At 30.4% G+C, this 17,841-nt stretch overlaps 2 protein-coding genes across 4 annotated transcripts; both read right to left on the reverse strand.

The window, feature by feature from the left end:
* Positions 1-1,460: 1,460 nt before the first annotated feature.
* Positions 1,461-2,119, reverse strand: LOC101250551 (small ribosomal subunit protein bTHXm). Its single transcript, XM_004230941.5, has one exon. It carries the CDS (start codon positions 1,989-1,991, stop codon positions 1,719-1,721), a length of 273 nt encoding a protein of 90 aa, XP_004230989.1. The 5' UTR covers positions 1,992-2,119; the 3' UTR covers positions 1,461-1,718.
* A 471-nt stretch (positions 2,120-2,590) lies between these two features.
* LOC101248524 (ubiquitin fusion degradation protein 1 homolog) lies at positions 2,591-8,533 on the reverse strand. Of its 3 annotated transcripts, none has more exons than NM_001307959.1 (10): positions 8,489-8,533; positions 7,894-7,940; positions 6,828-6,905; positions 6,239-6,263; positions 6,117-6,149; positions 5,879-5,907; positions 5,664-5,794; positions 4,072-4,292; positions 2,965-3,221; positions 2,591-2,860 (listed from the first exon to the last, which is right to left on the reverse strand). In NM_001307959.1, the coding sequence occupies exons 2-10, from the start codon at positions 7,894-7,896 to the stop codon at positions 2,777-2,779; spliced, it is 861 nt and encodes a 286-aa protein (NP_001294888.1). In that variant the 5' UTR covers positions 7,897-7,940; positions 8,489-8,533; the 3' UTR covers positions 2,591-2,776. The 3 variants fall into 3 exon arrangements, with proteins under 3 accessions (NP_001294888.1, NP_001294887.1, XP_010315336.1); NM_001307958.1 differs by having other exon boundaries at positions 5,879-6,000; XM_010317034.4 differs by having other exon boundaries at positions 2,686-2,860; positions 5,879-6,000; positions 8,321-8,500.
* Positions 8,534-17,841: the final 9,308 nt, after the last annotated feature.

Here is a 17,841-nt window from a genome sequence, read left to right on the forward strand (position 1 = left end):
TCTCTTACTGGCCTTTGCATCAATTGATCCTATAATGTATAAAACCCGCAAAGGGTTCTTCATAATAGCAAAATAATGCTACATTTGCACTTTGCATGCGTCCCCTTAACATATGAGCATTCAAACTTATTATGGTTCATTCGACTACTATGTCAAAATGCCCTGATGCACTGTATAAAATTTGTACATGATTTTCATTGAACAACAAACGAATGCAAGAAAAAATTCAACCTAAAATCATCTTTTGTATTTCACTTACACGGCATAAGAGAGCAGCCTATTAGCTCTGGATTATGAAAGACGCACAATTCACCTTCTTTAAAAGAGGTGTCATATGTTGTTATTGCATATTCTATAAGAACGAGCAAACTCATATCTCTGCAGACATGTATGTATCACAGTGTATACGTCAAAAGATTAATTTCACCAGAAAACAGTAATTGGCAAAATCATTGAACATCACATTTCATTGTTCTCCATTCCATTCTCTCTGTCATATCAATTCTAACATCTACTGACAGAGTAGAGAGGAGATCATATAGGCCCTTTGCATAATTGCACTCTTTTGCCTTTACTTTGAATATGTGAATACACCATTATGTATGTACTCCAGCATCAGCATGAGTATTAAGTCAGTCGACTGTCACTTTAGAAAGGTGTCAAATCTCTTCCACAAGTTGATCTAATGAGATAAACTGTCAATAGGCGAGAAGATCTCTCGCTCAGCATCAACTTTTAAAGAAATCGAGAGGATGGATGCCATACACACGAAAACATGAAGTTCGATGTTGAAAGCTGCAGAAAACTCTCCTGCAGTTTCATCAAGTCAATTAACTCTACCCTGTCCCTCCCCAAGGATGTTTTAAGGAGAGTTATGCAACTTTTTCTTAAAAAATTTCTCTCTAGATCGAAGATTAGTTTGATTCCACCCATCAGACCAGTTCTGCCAGAAGTGGCTGAGTTCCAAAACTATAGACACACCCTTCAAGCCAAGCAACTACTATTAACAACATGAAAAAAAGCAAATTCATATCCTTTTTTCTTCTTTAGCCTATATTTTAATTTGAATCTCACACTATCTTAACTCGGGCACAAGAGTCGATCAGCTCATAAGGTCATATCAATCAAGGAAAACAGATATATATCACCCCACAATATTTACTGCAGGATAACTAGAGCAACAAGTATCTCTTATACCCCAAATTTGGACAACCGAGATGCTGATATCTATAAAGATTAGATCTTTATTGATGAGCAGTAGCTGAGATAACTAAATCGGGATCTTCAGTTTTTCTGGACTAAAATACATGCAAAACCATAACAGTCCCAAACCCGGACAGAACAGGAAGGTTTTGCCTTAGGTCGACAGTTAATGTCGTTAAAAATAGTCAAACTACGATTCATATAGCTTACCCCAACTGAATTTGCACAGTGGAGCTAAGTTGTGTTATAACACCAAATAACCAAAAGTGATTTTGATTAGGCACCGATTAATCAGTGTCCTTCGTGAAACAGACACAGTAATTCAGCATTTATTCTCAACTCCTAATTCTAGAATGCCATATGGAATGCAAATCGTAAGGCTAAACAAAGCAATTGAAACACAATTTTGCCCAGACGTCAGTACATTCAGATTCATCATAAGAAAAACATAATCTATCTTCTAATGGCAAAGAGAAACAAGACTAGATTTTTTTTGAAGGGTACAGAAAATGAAATCAAATGAGTTTGAAAGGAAGAGGCCAAGGTGTAGACCTGGGGACCTCAACTTTATCCTTGATGCGTTCAATTTTCTTCTCCTTTTTAGGTCTTGAATTTCCATACGAATCTTTGAATCTCTTCCCTTTCTTCGTCCTCTTGTCCCCTCGTCCGCAAAGGATCGGACCTCCCATCGCCGCCGACGGAGCAGCTGAAGATGAATATGCCATTCGTTGCTCCATAACAGTCATCAGTCTCCTCGCTACTGTGCTGCACCACTGTGTCATCGCCATCTCCGATTTTACCCTGTTTCCCTGTACCTTAAACCCTAGCCCTGAACTGGAAATTCCCACACCAAAATAAAATGAAGAAAGAAAAGGGGAAGATAGAAACTCTGATTAAATTTTTTCTTTTTGATTTCTTTTTCTACCATTAAGTACGAATTTAACAGGTTTTCGTTTTTTTTTTATAATTTTGAAAAAATATTAGATGATTTTTTAATTATTACAAATTTAATCATATAAATTCAGCAATATGCTTAGAAATAAATCGATTTTCTGCTACTGGATTGCCAAATAATGTTTTTTTAAAAAAAATTATTTTCGATATTTATTACTTAAATATTCTCGTACGAGGCATTATCTAATTTACTAACAATATATGTTCACTCACTAATCAACTATACGAAATTTATTTTAGAAAATAATTGTTGAGATATATTTTTTTGGAAAAATGATTTTTCGATATACCAAAAGTCAATGTTGCTAGTTAATTTAACTATAGTGTCATCTTTATTTTATCTTATTTTTTCCTTTTTAATATATTTAAAGGAGATGTCACTAAATGATCATTTTATACATTACACATCTTGAATTTAAAATCCCAAGCTTGTGAGAAAGTTTCTTCAATCTTCTTAAATTTTGGATCGAGTTGGCCAACCATTCTGGATGTGCTCCTCAATTAATTAGGGAGTACATCATTCCATCATTTGCAATGAAAATCAAATTGTATAAAATATAGTCAACAAGTTGCACATAATTAAGATATTTGACTGACAAAAGAAAAGGTTAATACGCAATTAACCCCTCAAGGAGTATTTTTTCCCAGAGAAAGCCTGAAACTTGGGCTCTTCTTTCTTTTGAGGTTCCTCTTTCACAGGTTCCTGCATATGAACAAGAGCATTAACAGGCTGAGACTAGCAAGCTTCTGACAAGTAAAGATTTTTTAAAGGACTTATTTATTAGCATATAGAGAGAGAGATAAAACCTTCTGTTTTTCAGGAGCGCGGTTTGCATTTGAACCAAATACAAGCTTCCCTTGTGACTGACGACTAGAGCTTTGGGAGCTTGGAGCAGCAGCAGATTTCTTACCGCCATTAGTAGCGTTGACTTGCTTATCTGAGGACCCAGAAGAGGAAGAAGATGGTGGAAGCTGCTGTTTTAAGGGTTTACCATCCAAACGCCTCGCTCCACCAGTAAAAGGGTTGAATTTTGGCTCAACAACTTCTGTTGCATCCTCTTGAACTGCATGAGAGAAGAATTGTTAAGCTATAGAAAGAAGTGTAGAAGTTCTGCAGTAACGAGTAATCTATAGGAAGAAACAATTATGGGTGAGAAGTGAAGTCCTAGAACTGCACCATAAGGGCGAAATAAAATTTGCCAAACATTGTCACCAAACATCCCAACCTGGAAGTATCATAGTATTTTGCATTTCCAAGAAGTCCAACTAAAAAAAGAAGGATGATGCATTCTTGATCAAAGATTTTCCGGTTCTGGATATCCAAGTACAATATATACTGTGAACAGCATAAATTTACAGCACTGAAGTCGCAAGCTTAGGGCATTGGGGCCTGGACTGCCTTTTTTAACCACAGACGATGGGCAATTCCAATACCCAAGCAAGCTCTAGTGTAATTAAGAATTTGTAGAACTGATCTCTACAACCATACAAGATACTGCCTCCGTCTCAATAAGATGCTGTCCATTTGAATAGTATAAGATAAAGAGTTTGAATAGATTTTAGGAGGTGATCATCAGTATTTCCCAAAAAAAATTAATATGTTCGAAATGTGAAATCACACGCACAATCAAATAATTTAAGCAATATGTCCAGTGTTGTCAAAGGCATGCTTAAACCCTAAAGTGAGGCTCAACACATGTTAAGCGCTTTGCTGCTTAATGTACGATTCTATGTCATCATTAAGGCTAAAAGACAAAAAAAAATTCCTTGTAAATGAGGGTTTCTTGAAGAGGTGACTCTACACAATTGGTATTTCACTTTATCCTAAAATGGCTTTTTGATAACACTGATATGTGCTACTATTAGAATTTATGAAGACAGTAATTAACTTCAGAAAATTTGAAGAATATGCACCTTCTGCTGGAGAGTTGCTTGGACGAGAAGGAGCCGTTCTTTCAGGTTCTTTGTAATCAAGTGGGGGAGCAAAGTCTACTTCACAGTCTGTCTCAATAATACTTATTCCATTAGAAGGTTTGGTCTCCACAATATCTATATAGTATTTTTTATTGTTGTAAGCCACCATAATACTATCTCCTGTGGTTAAGCAGGAAAAGTTTCTGAGTGTCGTCTCCAAGCTGCATCAGTAAAGGAAAGAAGTCAAAACTTTAAACCTCCTATTAGTATGCAGGTATTTTGCAAATGAAATTAGATTAATAAACAACTGAACAAGCAAATATCGGTTAGACCAGTTAGCAGATGTAATTCTCCTAATTCAAATTAAAAAATGAAAATAATTTTTACTTGTCAATCATCTCACTTAGCTATGCTTAGCCCTCAAGCATGAAGTCTCACACAAATAATATAGTAGCAATTATAGAAAGGTGTAATACTATGAATTTGGTCATCAAGAAGTCAATCCTGAGCATATTCATAAATTTAACACAGAAAGGACTATATATATTCATGTCTGATCTGTCAAAATTTCGACCACTACATTGGACCATCCTTTTCTCTCAATGTAAAAGAATAACGAGAAAAACTAATTGGGAAGTATTTGAAGCTAAGAGCACTCCCTGCATGGATCTCTATCTCCTCTCCTAGGCCCTCCTTCTATACTTAAATACACGTCAGACAAAAGAACTTCAATCCAGGATAACATAATGTTTCTCGTATTCCAAAGACACCCCAATTTGTAATTCTAGTTCTACAAGGAAAATTTTACCTCATAAACCATCTCATAGAAAGTTCAATCCAGCAATAAAGAGGTGATATTGCTCTATGAAGTTCTTATACATCCCAATTTTTTTTAAAAAATTCTTATACATCTTATTGCTAAAGCAATCTCACTTTAAAATTAAGATAGATTTTAACTCATTAACAATAACTAGTGCATTGTGGCATTAGACTAGTCAAACTCTAATATTTAGTAATTATCTATCTACAACAACAATAAATTGTAATCTCAGTGATCCCTCCTAAATGTTTAAATACAAATTGTCCTCAAATTCCTCTTTAACCCAAGAACGTGGATTGACTTCATCTTCTTATTTTTTACAACACCCTACTCTCCTATTTTGATGACCACTATCTCTTATACTTGTTTCCAATTTATTCTCGTACTTCTCATGTTCTTTTCCAAACTTGTCAGGTAAACTTATTACCGAGAAAATGTGATACTTTTTCAATAATCTGTTAATATTAGAATAAGCTATGGAACCTACTTTTTTAATTTGAAGAAGCACTAACTAATTTCAAAAAGATTACTTCATCCAGAGTCTTAAACCCACTTTCATTTTTACACAAGTTTCAATTCTTAACTCAATCATCATGCCCCACAAAAAGAGTGTGAAGAACACTTCTTTTGTCTTTGCTGATTTTTCCTTTTGATTGTGCCATGAATTATATAAATTATGCAGAAACATTTGTTGCTACCCAAATACTAACATAAAATGGAACACAATCCACAGAAAGTTACTAAAAAGGAAAAAAAACTTCAGCAAACTTACATGGCCTTCGGGTTAGAAATATCCAGAAAATCCTTCGTGTGGGGTTGCAGCTTGACATATTTACCCTTAGGAAGAGTTACATTTTTCACTGTCACAGTGTCGCCTTCTTGTAGGCATAAATTTTCCATCATCTACAAGGTCCACATTAAAATGAGTGTATGCACAGTAGTCGAACTGAAACCAAGAAAATAGAATTACACAGAAATGAGCTGTACCCAATATGGCATATATATCAAGCCCTCTTCTGCAATGAACTCCAAAACCCCACAGTGAGAAACCCGTTCCGTGGAATCATTTCGAAGCTCAAACAACATTGGATAATCAATATGAAGTGATGCTACAAAATTTTACATTCAACATTGACTACGGTTAAGAAAAGAAACAGCTGCCAACTGAAAAAGTGCAAAATTTAAATAACTGAAAATGCCCAGATACAAGAACAAGGATACTGACCTAGACGATCAAGAGCAGAGGGAGGCATTATAACTGGGAAAAAAATAAAGAAAAAACAATATAAGACTTAAAGCTCGAATAACCTTCCGCAATTACAGAAAAGAACTACTGACATTACTTACTTTTGTCTCCATTTTCTATTTGTGGCTGCAAAGATGGAACATACATAATCAGCAAAAGGAAAAAAAAACAAACAAATACCAAGCAAAAATAAATTGCAGTGGGAGAAGTGATATGTGGGACAAACATCTGAAATACAAATTTAATACACATAGAAGACCCATCTCCCACCACATATATATAGCATATAGGTAAAAAAAGAAAGACTTCTTTCAGCGTACAACTATACCAAGAAGAACTACTAAACAGTTAAATTGTTCCCTCTTCACCTTAATAAAAGAAAATTCATTCACTCCCCAACCCCTTTCTCTACAATAACAACAAAATGTGAATGATGCAACCAGCTGAAATAAGATGTAATGGAACTTAAAAATAAATTTTGAGGAAAGCTCTTCTAGATATTTATCTCAAAATAAATCATAGACCTACATTAGAAGAATGAAAAATTAAAATAACCTAAGCAAAATTTCGTGAGCATGACAATCTAATGGAAGCTAAAGGAATGAGACAATTATGGTGAAACCATCACAGGTAATTACCACAGTAGATTAGAGTAGTAAATGAAATTTGTCTTTTCAAAAGCATTCCAACCTTATCAATGAAAGATGCAGGATAGCACCGGTAAGTCTGCTCAAATGATCGTCCATGATATCCATATCCATCAAAAAACTGCAAATCACAAATAAAAAAGTACCAATAATGACGAATGAAGATAACACTAATGACACAGATATATGTCAATAGGGTCAGTGGTAGTCTTTTAAGTAAAGGCTATGAAACAGAATTAAATAAACAAGATCACTGCCTTCAAGAAAGGAAATGCCCCTTCGAAGGTAGATGTATTTAATGATTGCCTGTGTTTACGGAAGCTAAAAGAATATCAAGTCAGTTTAGCCAGTTCCAATTAAAGGCTGTGCGCTCTCAAAAGTATGCTTCTCTAAACAAAACTAAACTTCTGTTGCAAGTGTACACGGCTTCTTTGGAGACAGGATATGAGCCTGTAAATGTTAGTACAAGCCCATTTTCTTTGGAGACGGGATATTTTTTGTTACTTCATCCTGGTGTATTATTGGTAATAACATCAATGGGAATCTACAATATCCATATTTGCTCAAGTGTATGAACCAAATATACAACCGATGACTCTCACAAACCGTTGTCCATGCCCTTTTGAAATTGACAACAAACTTTTTGTAATTTAATGCACTCTTGTCTCATAATTACCATAAAGATCATTTCCTCCTCTTTTCTCAGTTTTCTTTTCCAAAAGGAGGAAGTTGAGCCCCTACAGATGGACATTCTATTCACAAATTCGATGCTCCCTAAGCTGGCACTTAAATCTTCAGCTCTTATTAAATTAAGAAACCCCTGAGTATAACTTCAGTCATGATCTAATTCCATCTTTTATTCAAGGGAACAAATTATTAGATGATATTCTTAAAACAGCCTCTAGCAGAAAAACAACACAACTTCCGCTAAATCCTATATGGCCTGACCCTTGCCCTAGCTTATTGCACCAGGCTGTCCTTTCTATTCTTAAAATAGTCTTACTAAGTTATATTAAAAAAAATAAAAAATCAGAACAACCATGGGAGTATATAACGATAATCAATAACACTTCTGCTGCATATTAATCATGAAAAAACAGAAAATTTACCATGATTTCTGTCTCTGAGTACCCCGAACTCAACTGTTTCAGCTAACCTATAAAAGAACAGCAACAGAAAAAGAGAACCTAATTAAAAATACACTCAATTTTCAATAATTTTGTACTATTTCAGATTTTACATCAAATTTAGCACAAAATCGCAAGTTCAACCCTTTTACTTTATTTATAAACTCAAAAGTTTTTCTCGTATGCGTGTTTCTGTATCTTCTAATATTTTCTGTATATTGAAAAGTAACTACAACATCCCCATTTATAATAGTAAGAACCAAATCAAATTAAACTAGAAAACATATTTCCATATGAACTGGGAAAAAGAAATACTAACTATACATAATTAATTAAATACCAAAAATAACAAATCATAAACAACTTAGGGTTATTATTCCAACAACAAAATAAGAAAAATTTATCTAACTTGCAAAAATTGCAGAGATCTGTGATATTAGACTAGAACTCATCGAATTTCAGTAAATTCGTGTTTCACAAACATCGCAAAAAGTACAAAGCTTCATCGTCTACTTAGAATCATACAGGAAAAAAAGGGGGGGTGGGGATTCAGAGAGAAAAAGATAGAGAAACATACAAATTCGATTCCTTCAGAGAAAGAGAATGTGAGGAATTCGTGCAGAAAAAGAAAAGAAGAGCAAGATTTTGATGCTGAAAGCTCTATATCTTTGGGCCGGCCCACTAAGAAGAATTCCGGATATGGGCCAATATTGAGTCCGGAAGTAAATTGGTTAAATGACCTTATTAGACATATCCGTATCACGTATACTTTCGAATATATATATATATAATATATTACCACCGCAATTTTCAGTTTTTTCGATTGCTTAAATTTGAAATTCCAAATAGGTAACAATCTTGACGAATAAAAGAGAAAGATAGTGTGTGATTTGTTGAAAATGTAAAGAAGGTTTATGCGGTAACTGTGATAAACCTTAACGAGGAAAAGATGAGAGGAAAAAAACTTTTTAGATCGAATTGAAATTATTGATGTATCGACACATTATTAAGTTAAGTCAATATGTATTAATTTTTATCAGGGTATCCAATTAAGTGTATATGTATATGAATAAATATACGCATGTATTAGAGATTTTCACATATCATTAATATATCCGATATATTACTGATGAATTTGAATTGAGAAATCTAAACTTGGCTTAATCACAAAATGAAACACCTCAATTGTTTTGATTTCCTTTAGAAATTGTGATGTGTCATACCCTTTAAAGTTATTGCTTAATTAAACACTCATTGATACACTATACCCATATAATGTAATTAGGTAAACTATACCCATATAATGTTATTTAATCAAATAAGTTTGCCATATATGAAATTTTCCCATACATATATCTATGAGAGATATGTACAAATACCCAAAGACTCAAAAATATGATTAAAAATGTAATATTAAAAGTATTGTGATTCTGAATATTTAAATCTTAAAATAACAGACTCTATGTAAATCACCTAAGTAAATGTGATTCATAAAGAAAGAAGCACATAAAACAAAAAAAAAAAGTCAGAAGAACGTTAGGTCTTGTTAGTTTTCCTTATCAAAATTTTTTGATTTGTATCATGTGGTGTTAAAATTAAGAAAGATGCAAATTTTATTTTATTTTGTAAGACACTTTGACATTTGAAAGAGATTTCATAGTGATCTTTACATTTTTGTTAATTGATCCTTGATTTTTGTCCTCCACAACAAAAAAGTTTTCGAAAATAGCCAACAACACAAAAAAAATAAAGAAAGAAAATCACTTAATTTATGTTGATATTCTTCTTAGTTGTAAGACAATATAACACAAAGCATGCCCTTAACTGGCATTATTGTGCCGCTTAATTTCTACCAAATTTATGCAGTCCAATTCTTAAGGACAAATTATGCTAACTTACTATTAGTTATTACAAAACGTACAGTGTAACTTCAATTCATAAACCAATTAGTTCCATCATTAATTTTACATCATTATTTTGAGATTACACAACTAGTCTTCTCGAGTTTTTAACCCATTAATATTGGTTTTTCTTTTAGAACTGGAGAGAAAATATCAGAAATACTAATTAATACCTCATAGCTCAAGAAATGTACTTAACAACTCTTTGTTTTATAGGGCTAATTTTCAACAGTCTATGCTTTGGGATTGTTTTATATTAAGAGAAATAATTGATTTTTAAAATCAATCCAGCTTTAAGACAAAAATTGACTTTCAAAGGAGTTGTTACTTAATTTTTTAAGAGAAATTGAGAAACTTAACTTTAAAGACTTTAACAGAATCAAGTCTAAAATATTTAGAGAAAAATGGTATGGGGTTCTTATTTACACTCCCAGAAAGTTTTTAGTGTAAATTAGGTATATAGCATATTATGTAGTCATATTCTCAAGTTATGGCATAAGAGTTTGATTTTCATTCTATAACATTTAATATATCAACTTATAGCATTTCTTTAAATTAAAATATTGTAAATATTTATTCTAACCAGGATGAAAAATAAAATTAATAAATGAATAATTAAAATTGGATAATTTCCTTGAATGTAGTTACTGTTATTAACTGGTAACAAAATGTGCACCTTTAAGGGATTTTAAAATATATTAATTATAGATATGCACCTTAATTATCTCAATCCGTTTTTAATGGTAATTATTTTTGATTTTTTATTCTTAAAAAAATTGTATTCTGTTATTATTCTTTCCATAAACGTGTATCATTTTTTTTCCAGAAATTGAACTATATTCATATGTTCGAATTCTGTCATATTTTATGGGTTTTTTTTTTTGGAAAAACAATTAAAATTGAAAGTTGAAAAAGTTTAGATTTGATTTGATGGAGAAATTGTGTCAATTTTAATTAAACATGGTGGCAAATGGAATTCATCGGGTTAGTTTTTATTAATATTTTATTAATATGTCGTATTTTTTTCCCATGTTATATTGCATATGTTATATTGCATATGTTAAATTTCCATGTTATATTGCATATGTTAAATTTCCATGTTATATTGCATATGTTCTGCTTTTTATAGCCTCCAGAATTTCAAAGATGCTTATGCCATTCCTGTCGAGCCTATCCCGTGCGAGAGTACTTGGGATATACCAAGTTATATTTCAGATCCTAAATTGATGCCGCTAGTAATATAATTAATATCCCATTCTGTTTGTATTTGAAAGTATATAGTATTCATGCAAAACAAATTTGTGGAATAATTTAACATTACTATGTACTATATGTCAAATTTTAATATGACATTCATAATTCATATGATTTTCATACATGATTCATACAGTGTTCATATATGTTAAAGTGAGACATATTTTTAGTAATAATCAGTAGTAATTTATATAAAACCATCAGAGTAGTCATAATAAAAAAACTGGAAAAATACATAAATTGTTCATAAGTTAAAAAAAAACAAGTCATTCAAATAAATGTACATTGTGTCATGAAGATTTCTACTTCCTGATACAGAATTTTGGAGTAGGATAATTGGTGGTGTCCATAACTTGTTCTTTATGAGTTCGAGGTCCACCCTTCTTGCTAGCAACTGTTCCTGTAACTTCACTTTCACTGATTGCGCCTTCATCATTCTTTGATTTTCCATAATGTCAAAGTCATCCCTAACATTTTCATTCCCCATTATAAATAAGTTTCTCAACAATTGACATTGGATTTTAATGTGATGCAAATTATAAAAAAATTCAAAATGTGTTTCATCTAGAAATTGTTGAAACTTATCTTGACCTAAAAAGGTCAACAAATCCGCAAACACATTCATGTTAATACATGAAGACAAATGTGTTTATGTCTTCTTCTCCTAAAAAATTGTAAAAATTAAAAACATTAATCATACACATATTCATACACATGTAATACTAAACTAATACAGTGAATCATACACAATTCAAACAAACTTACAACATAATATTGAAAAATAAATAATTCATACACATAGTATACAAAACATAATGCAGTAAATCATACACAATTCAAACAAACTTACAAAATAATATTGAAAAATACTTAATTCATACACATAGTATACAAAACATAATACAATGTAATCATACACATTTCAAACAAACTTACAACATTCTTTCATACACAATATATTCAACACCAAAATATACAAATCAAAACATAAAGTATACACAATTCATACACATTTTATATACCGTTAATCATACAGTGAATCATACAAAATTCATACAGTGAATCATACACAATTCATACAGTTAATCATACACAATTCATACAGTGAATCATACACAATTCATACAGTTAATCATACACAATTCATACAGTGAATCATACATAAAAAATACATGTTTCAGCAATTGATATTGTAATATGAAGAGATCTGTAATTTCATACAGTGAATCATGCACAATTCATACATTATTTATTTACACAAAATTTATATTTTAACTATTTTATACCCAAATAACAGAAAATAAAAATAACAGAACATAAAAAAATTTTAAAAAATTAACTTTTACTAACCTTTGAACTTTTTTTGGGTTTAACTGTTTCTTCTTCTTATTCTTGTAAATGTGAAGTTACGATTTCAGATGCTCTTGGTTTTTTGAATTTTGATTTTATCAACTCTTCCACAAAATCATATTCAGAATTTGATGACTCCTCAATTTCTTTTCCTTTCCTCTTCTTTCTTCTTTCTTTCGTCCTTTTCTCAGATTCATCTAAAATTTTCTTTTCTTTCCCTTTTCTCTTCTTCTCGTTTTCCTTTGGATGTTTTTTTTTTCTATTGTTGATTTCCCTGATCTAGATTTAACTTTAACAGATGAAGGTTGAGATTGTGTTTGTGATAAAATTTTGAATGATGGAGCATGAAAATCGTCTGAGCTTGCTTCTTCATTCAATCTTCTACTTTTTCTCGGGGTTTCGTTGCCTCTTTTCAACATTGTACGGTTTGTTTATCGCAAGAGTTGAAGATTTTAGTGCTAAAAATGAAGATTTGAATGCAAATATTTGAGAATTCTTGAAGAAGACTGTTAAGAGAGAAGTGCTTTTGAGAGAAAATTTGGTGAAAATAAATTAGGCGTGCGAATTTTGGTGAAAAGTTTTGATAGGCGTGCAGAGGTAATGATTTTGAAAAAGAGTTGGGGAAGAACAAAAATTTGGGGAATATAATTTTATTTTTTTTAGATAACGTTTTACAGTTTTAATAAAAAACTGTAATTGTTTTAGAGATAAAATCCCTATTATTTTGTAGTTATCTTAAAAAAGGTAACTATATAATATTTAAATTTAATTACATTAATTAAGAGTTTGTTTAAAAAAGGTAACTTAAAATAATAAATTTAATTAATTACATTGGTTTAAATAAGGTAATTGAATTATTTAAATAAGTTAATTATTATTATAAAAAATTAATGAGAATAATATATTATTTCTTGATATGCTATAACTTGATAATAATATGCTATAAGTAGTTTATTATTAAAAAGTTTGTTTATAACTTCATATTTAACATCTTAAATGTGTGTGTAGTGTTATTTTTATAAGTTTTTAAGGCCCTTGAAAATATCCACTTACACGTAGTTGTTCTACGACTTGAAAAACATTTATTGGACTGATTTTGAAAAAAAAAAGTTTATAAAGACATTTGAAATTCTTTGAAAAGAGAATAGTTAACAAAAAGAAAGTTATATTTTATCAAAATTACTTCAGATCAATTAAAAACACTTAAAAGATTCAATTAACACAAAAGGTTCCTCGCTAAGGGGTATAATTAAATTTAGGAAAAATTACGCGGATAAACAAACTTATACTATTTAATTGCTCATCATAGTTATAGTTTGCTATAATTACCACTCGCGTTAACGTTATACATTAATTACGTGGGCTGACTTCGAGTTTGTATAGTTAGTCATGTTTGTATATGTATAATTCGTCAGGATTTACAAATAAATATTATAATATACAATTTTTTAGCCTATATACATATACAATTCACCTCTCTCCCACTCTCCTCCCTCTCTCGCTCGCCTCTCTCCTTCCTCTCTCAATCTCGCTCGCCTCTCTCCTCTCTCTCCCAATCTCGCTTGCCATTTATACAAATCTTATATGTATAATATACAATCATATGGGTGTACAATTCACCTCTCTCCCATTCTCTGGCCTCTCTCACTCGCCTCTCTCCTCCCTCTCTTGATCTCGCTCGCCTCTCTCCTCTCTCTTCCAGTCTCGCTCGCCTCTCTCCTCCTATCCCAATCTCTCTTTCCATATATAAATTACATATGTATAATATACAATTATCTAACCAATATACATATACAATTCACCTTTCTCCCACTCTTTTCTCTCTCTCTCTCGCCTCTCTCCTCTCTCCCCCAGTCTCGCTCGCCTCTCTCCTCCAAATAACATGTAGCTACAAATTGTAATTATCAAACTATAGCTATAGAGAGTAATTAAATATTTTAAAGTGGCTATACGTGAAAGTTTCCCTTAAATTCATATTAAAAAAATAAGGGCAACTTTCACATATAGCAAACAAAAAATTCATATTTGTATGCTATAGCAAACTTTGCATAATTGCGCTCCATAGCAAACATAAAATTGTATAATTTGCTATACATATACAATTGTATAATTCGCTGGCCTAAATTATATAATTCGCTGACCTATTTTGCGGCAATTGTATAATTTGTTTTGCATATAATTGAATCGAATTAAAATATATGTATATTGCATAATTATAAGTGTATAGCAAGAATATATATGTTTTTCTCGCTTTATACAAAAACAGAAACACAATATATACACTTCTGTTGTATAAAGGTAGAGAAAATTGTATTTCACTGAAATTGTATAATTCGTTGGCCTTTTTCTCTGAAATATTTGAAGTAAAATCTTTATAAATTGTATAATTAAGTGTATAACACTAAGATATACATTTTTGCATGTGTATATACAATTTTCTCTCGTTTTATACAAAACAGAAACAGAATTATACACTTCTATGTATAAAGCGAGAGAGGCGAGCGAGAATGGAGAGTGGCGAGCTAGATCTTCGGGAGAGAGACGCTGGCAAATTTTAGCTAATGTTTGCTATGGAGCACAATTAAATCAAACCCTAGCTATTCCATTTAATTTAGGTTATTAGTTTGCTATTATATACAATTTTCCAAAAAATAAAGCTAGTGTTATATACAAATAACAATAAGCAAATAATAGCAAAGGAATGAAGGAATAATTTCAAATTTGGGCTCTTTGCCCAAATTCAATTTGTTGGGCTTGGCAGCCTAAACTTGTCCTAATTCTAAAATGGGTCCTGCTGAAATAAGGCAGGCCTCAACCCTTTTCTCTTCTTTCTGGACCTGCCTTGCAAAAAATTGGGTCTTGGCCCATTTTTCGTCTCTGTCACGCTGTGTGTATATTGAGTATAATCTATGTATATGAGAGATAGTAAGTGAATTTGGCTAAAAAGTGAATGAAACGAATTAATATAACTAAGTAATGAGCTTCTTAATCTTTAACAAAATAAAATAATTAACTCAAAAAATAATAACTATTGACTAACTAATACTAATCTATAAAATCTTTTTGAGACGATTTTTGAATACTTATAAATTATATTACTTATATATATATATATAAACATATATTTTTTAATTTTTAAAATGACAAAATTACAAAAAAATATTGCAAATTTTATAAAATTAATTATTTCAAATTATTTGAAATTAAAGAAATAAGATATTTAATTTATGATTTGAAAGGTCATCCTCATTCTCATTTTTCGCCGAAGCTTTGTCTCTTTATGGACTTATTGTTGGAACTATAACGTCTTCCCGATCAGAGTGAGGTTGGCTAATCAACTCTATTTTACTATGATATATGTGCAAATAGGGCGGATCCACATAGTGAACCTCTTTTATAAAAAATTATACGGTATATATAAAATAATTTTCTGTATTTATGTGGATATATATAATTTGAATCTCTTAAATAACAAACTGAAACGGATAGCCTAGTAGGTCCCTTTTCTTTTACGTTTTTTATTTTATAAAACATGCTAAAAGCATAGTTTTAAACCCCTCCCAAAAAAAAATCTTTTTCAGTTTTGGATTTTCACAATTTTTTTTAGTTTTTTTATTTTACAAAACATGCTAAAAGCGTGGTTTCAAACCCAAAAAAATTTAAGGGTATGCCACTAAAAAATTATATACTACTTTCTTGAAATTTCGTTTTGTTGGCTTATATATACGTTTATACTTTTATTTTTGAATTTTTAGATGAAAATTTTGAATCCATCACTGTGTGTAAATTGTCAGAAAATCCGGTCAAAACATGATCCTTGCTCAAGTCAAATAAAGTGTGGATAGGAATAATACATCCATCCTTTTTAAACTTCACTTATGAATTATACTGTCTATATTATTATTGTTTGTTTATGTGGCGTAACAACCTAAGAAGCACCTTTGATATAACTAGAATATAAAAATGGAGTAATCATATTTGTAAGAGGATTTCAGCCAAATGATTTATCAATATGATAGCTGGAGAAAAATATTTGTTGCCTGACAACGGTAAAGTCAAAAATTTTCTAAGAATGTTGAAGAATAAATATGTATGTACGGAAAGTAATTTATAACTTATATATTTCATATAATTTTTTTTATATAATATATTTTCGATAAAAAATGCTCTAACTAATTCTTGTATTTTCTAAGAAGTGTATTACCATACATTATTATTTTTATTTATAGTTAACTGATTGCTTACGCCATTATGGGCCATCGTCTCATTTATTTCTTGATTTATCATCAATTATAAAATGTATATTGCCTTACAATTTATTTCATTTGTCTATTGATTTGTGTTTTTGTCTGCACTATAGTCTAGCACCCCAATCAAGTTATAATAATCGTTCCAATAATTGCTGCGATAATAATGTGGTTCTTATTCTATTGTTTTATCTTTGTTAACTATTTTCATGTTTTTAATTATTTGTCTATTTTTAAATTATATATTAAAAAATAATAATGGATATAATTAACTTATCATTTTATTAATATTAATTACGATGTGGGTGAACTGAAAGATCGTAAGATTTTTAAGAAGCTTTATATTTTTCAATTAATTAATTGAGGGTGGAATAAGTTTAAAAAAATTGTCCTTTCTTGATTTGTCAAAGTGAACAAAGTAATTGGGATAACTAAAAAAAGAAAAGTAGATAAGTAATTACTTGTCCATTTTGACAAATCAAGAAAGAACAAAATAATTTTACCTATTATATCCTCAATTAATTACTTTGAAAAACGTACGATTTCTTGAAAATCTTAAATTTTTAATCGATCCACTGAATAAAATGATAAACTGACTATATAAATAATTGCTTTCTTAAGAAGTGTATTAATTCAATAATGAACAAGTAATTAGAAATAAAAAAAAAATATTACAGTCGATGAATACTAAATATTTGGAGTTCAAGATGAAATTATGTATGAAAGTTATTAAGTTTGAACATAATTTTCATTTGAAAGGAAAAAACTATAATTTATAAGTGAATATTATTATCTCACTTGAAATGTTTTTAAGTAGTAGAAAAAATGATGACAATTACTCCACTTGTTTCTTATCTAAAGAGATACGAGATATAATTTATTAAATACTTTTGAGAATTTGAGCAATATTAAAAAGAAGAATTTTTTTTTAAAATGTTAATATTTTGATATTTAATAGGACTCATTGTTCTAAAAATTCAATATTTAATTTTTTAATTTTTTTTTTGTTTCTAAACACGTTTATTTATCATATATTATTATATTTGAACAAATTTATTCTACTAAGGCATCATTTTGACGTAATGAAATTATAATTTATCTTTAAAAATATCTGAAATTTTATGAAGTTACTTGGCTAAAACATGTTAAGGTTATGAAGTTTATGTGTCTTCTTTTAA

This window comes from Solanum lycopersicum, chromosome 1 (assembly GCF_036512215.1).
Source record: "Solanum lycopersicum chromosome 1, SLM_r2.1".
NCBI classification, from domain to species: Eukaryota; Viridiplantae; Streptophyta; class Magnoliopsida; order Solanales; family Solanaceae; genus Solanum; species Solanum lycopersicum.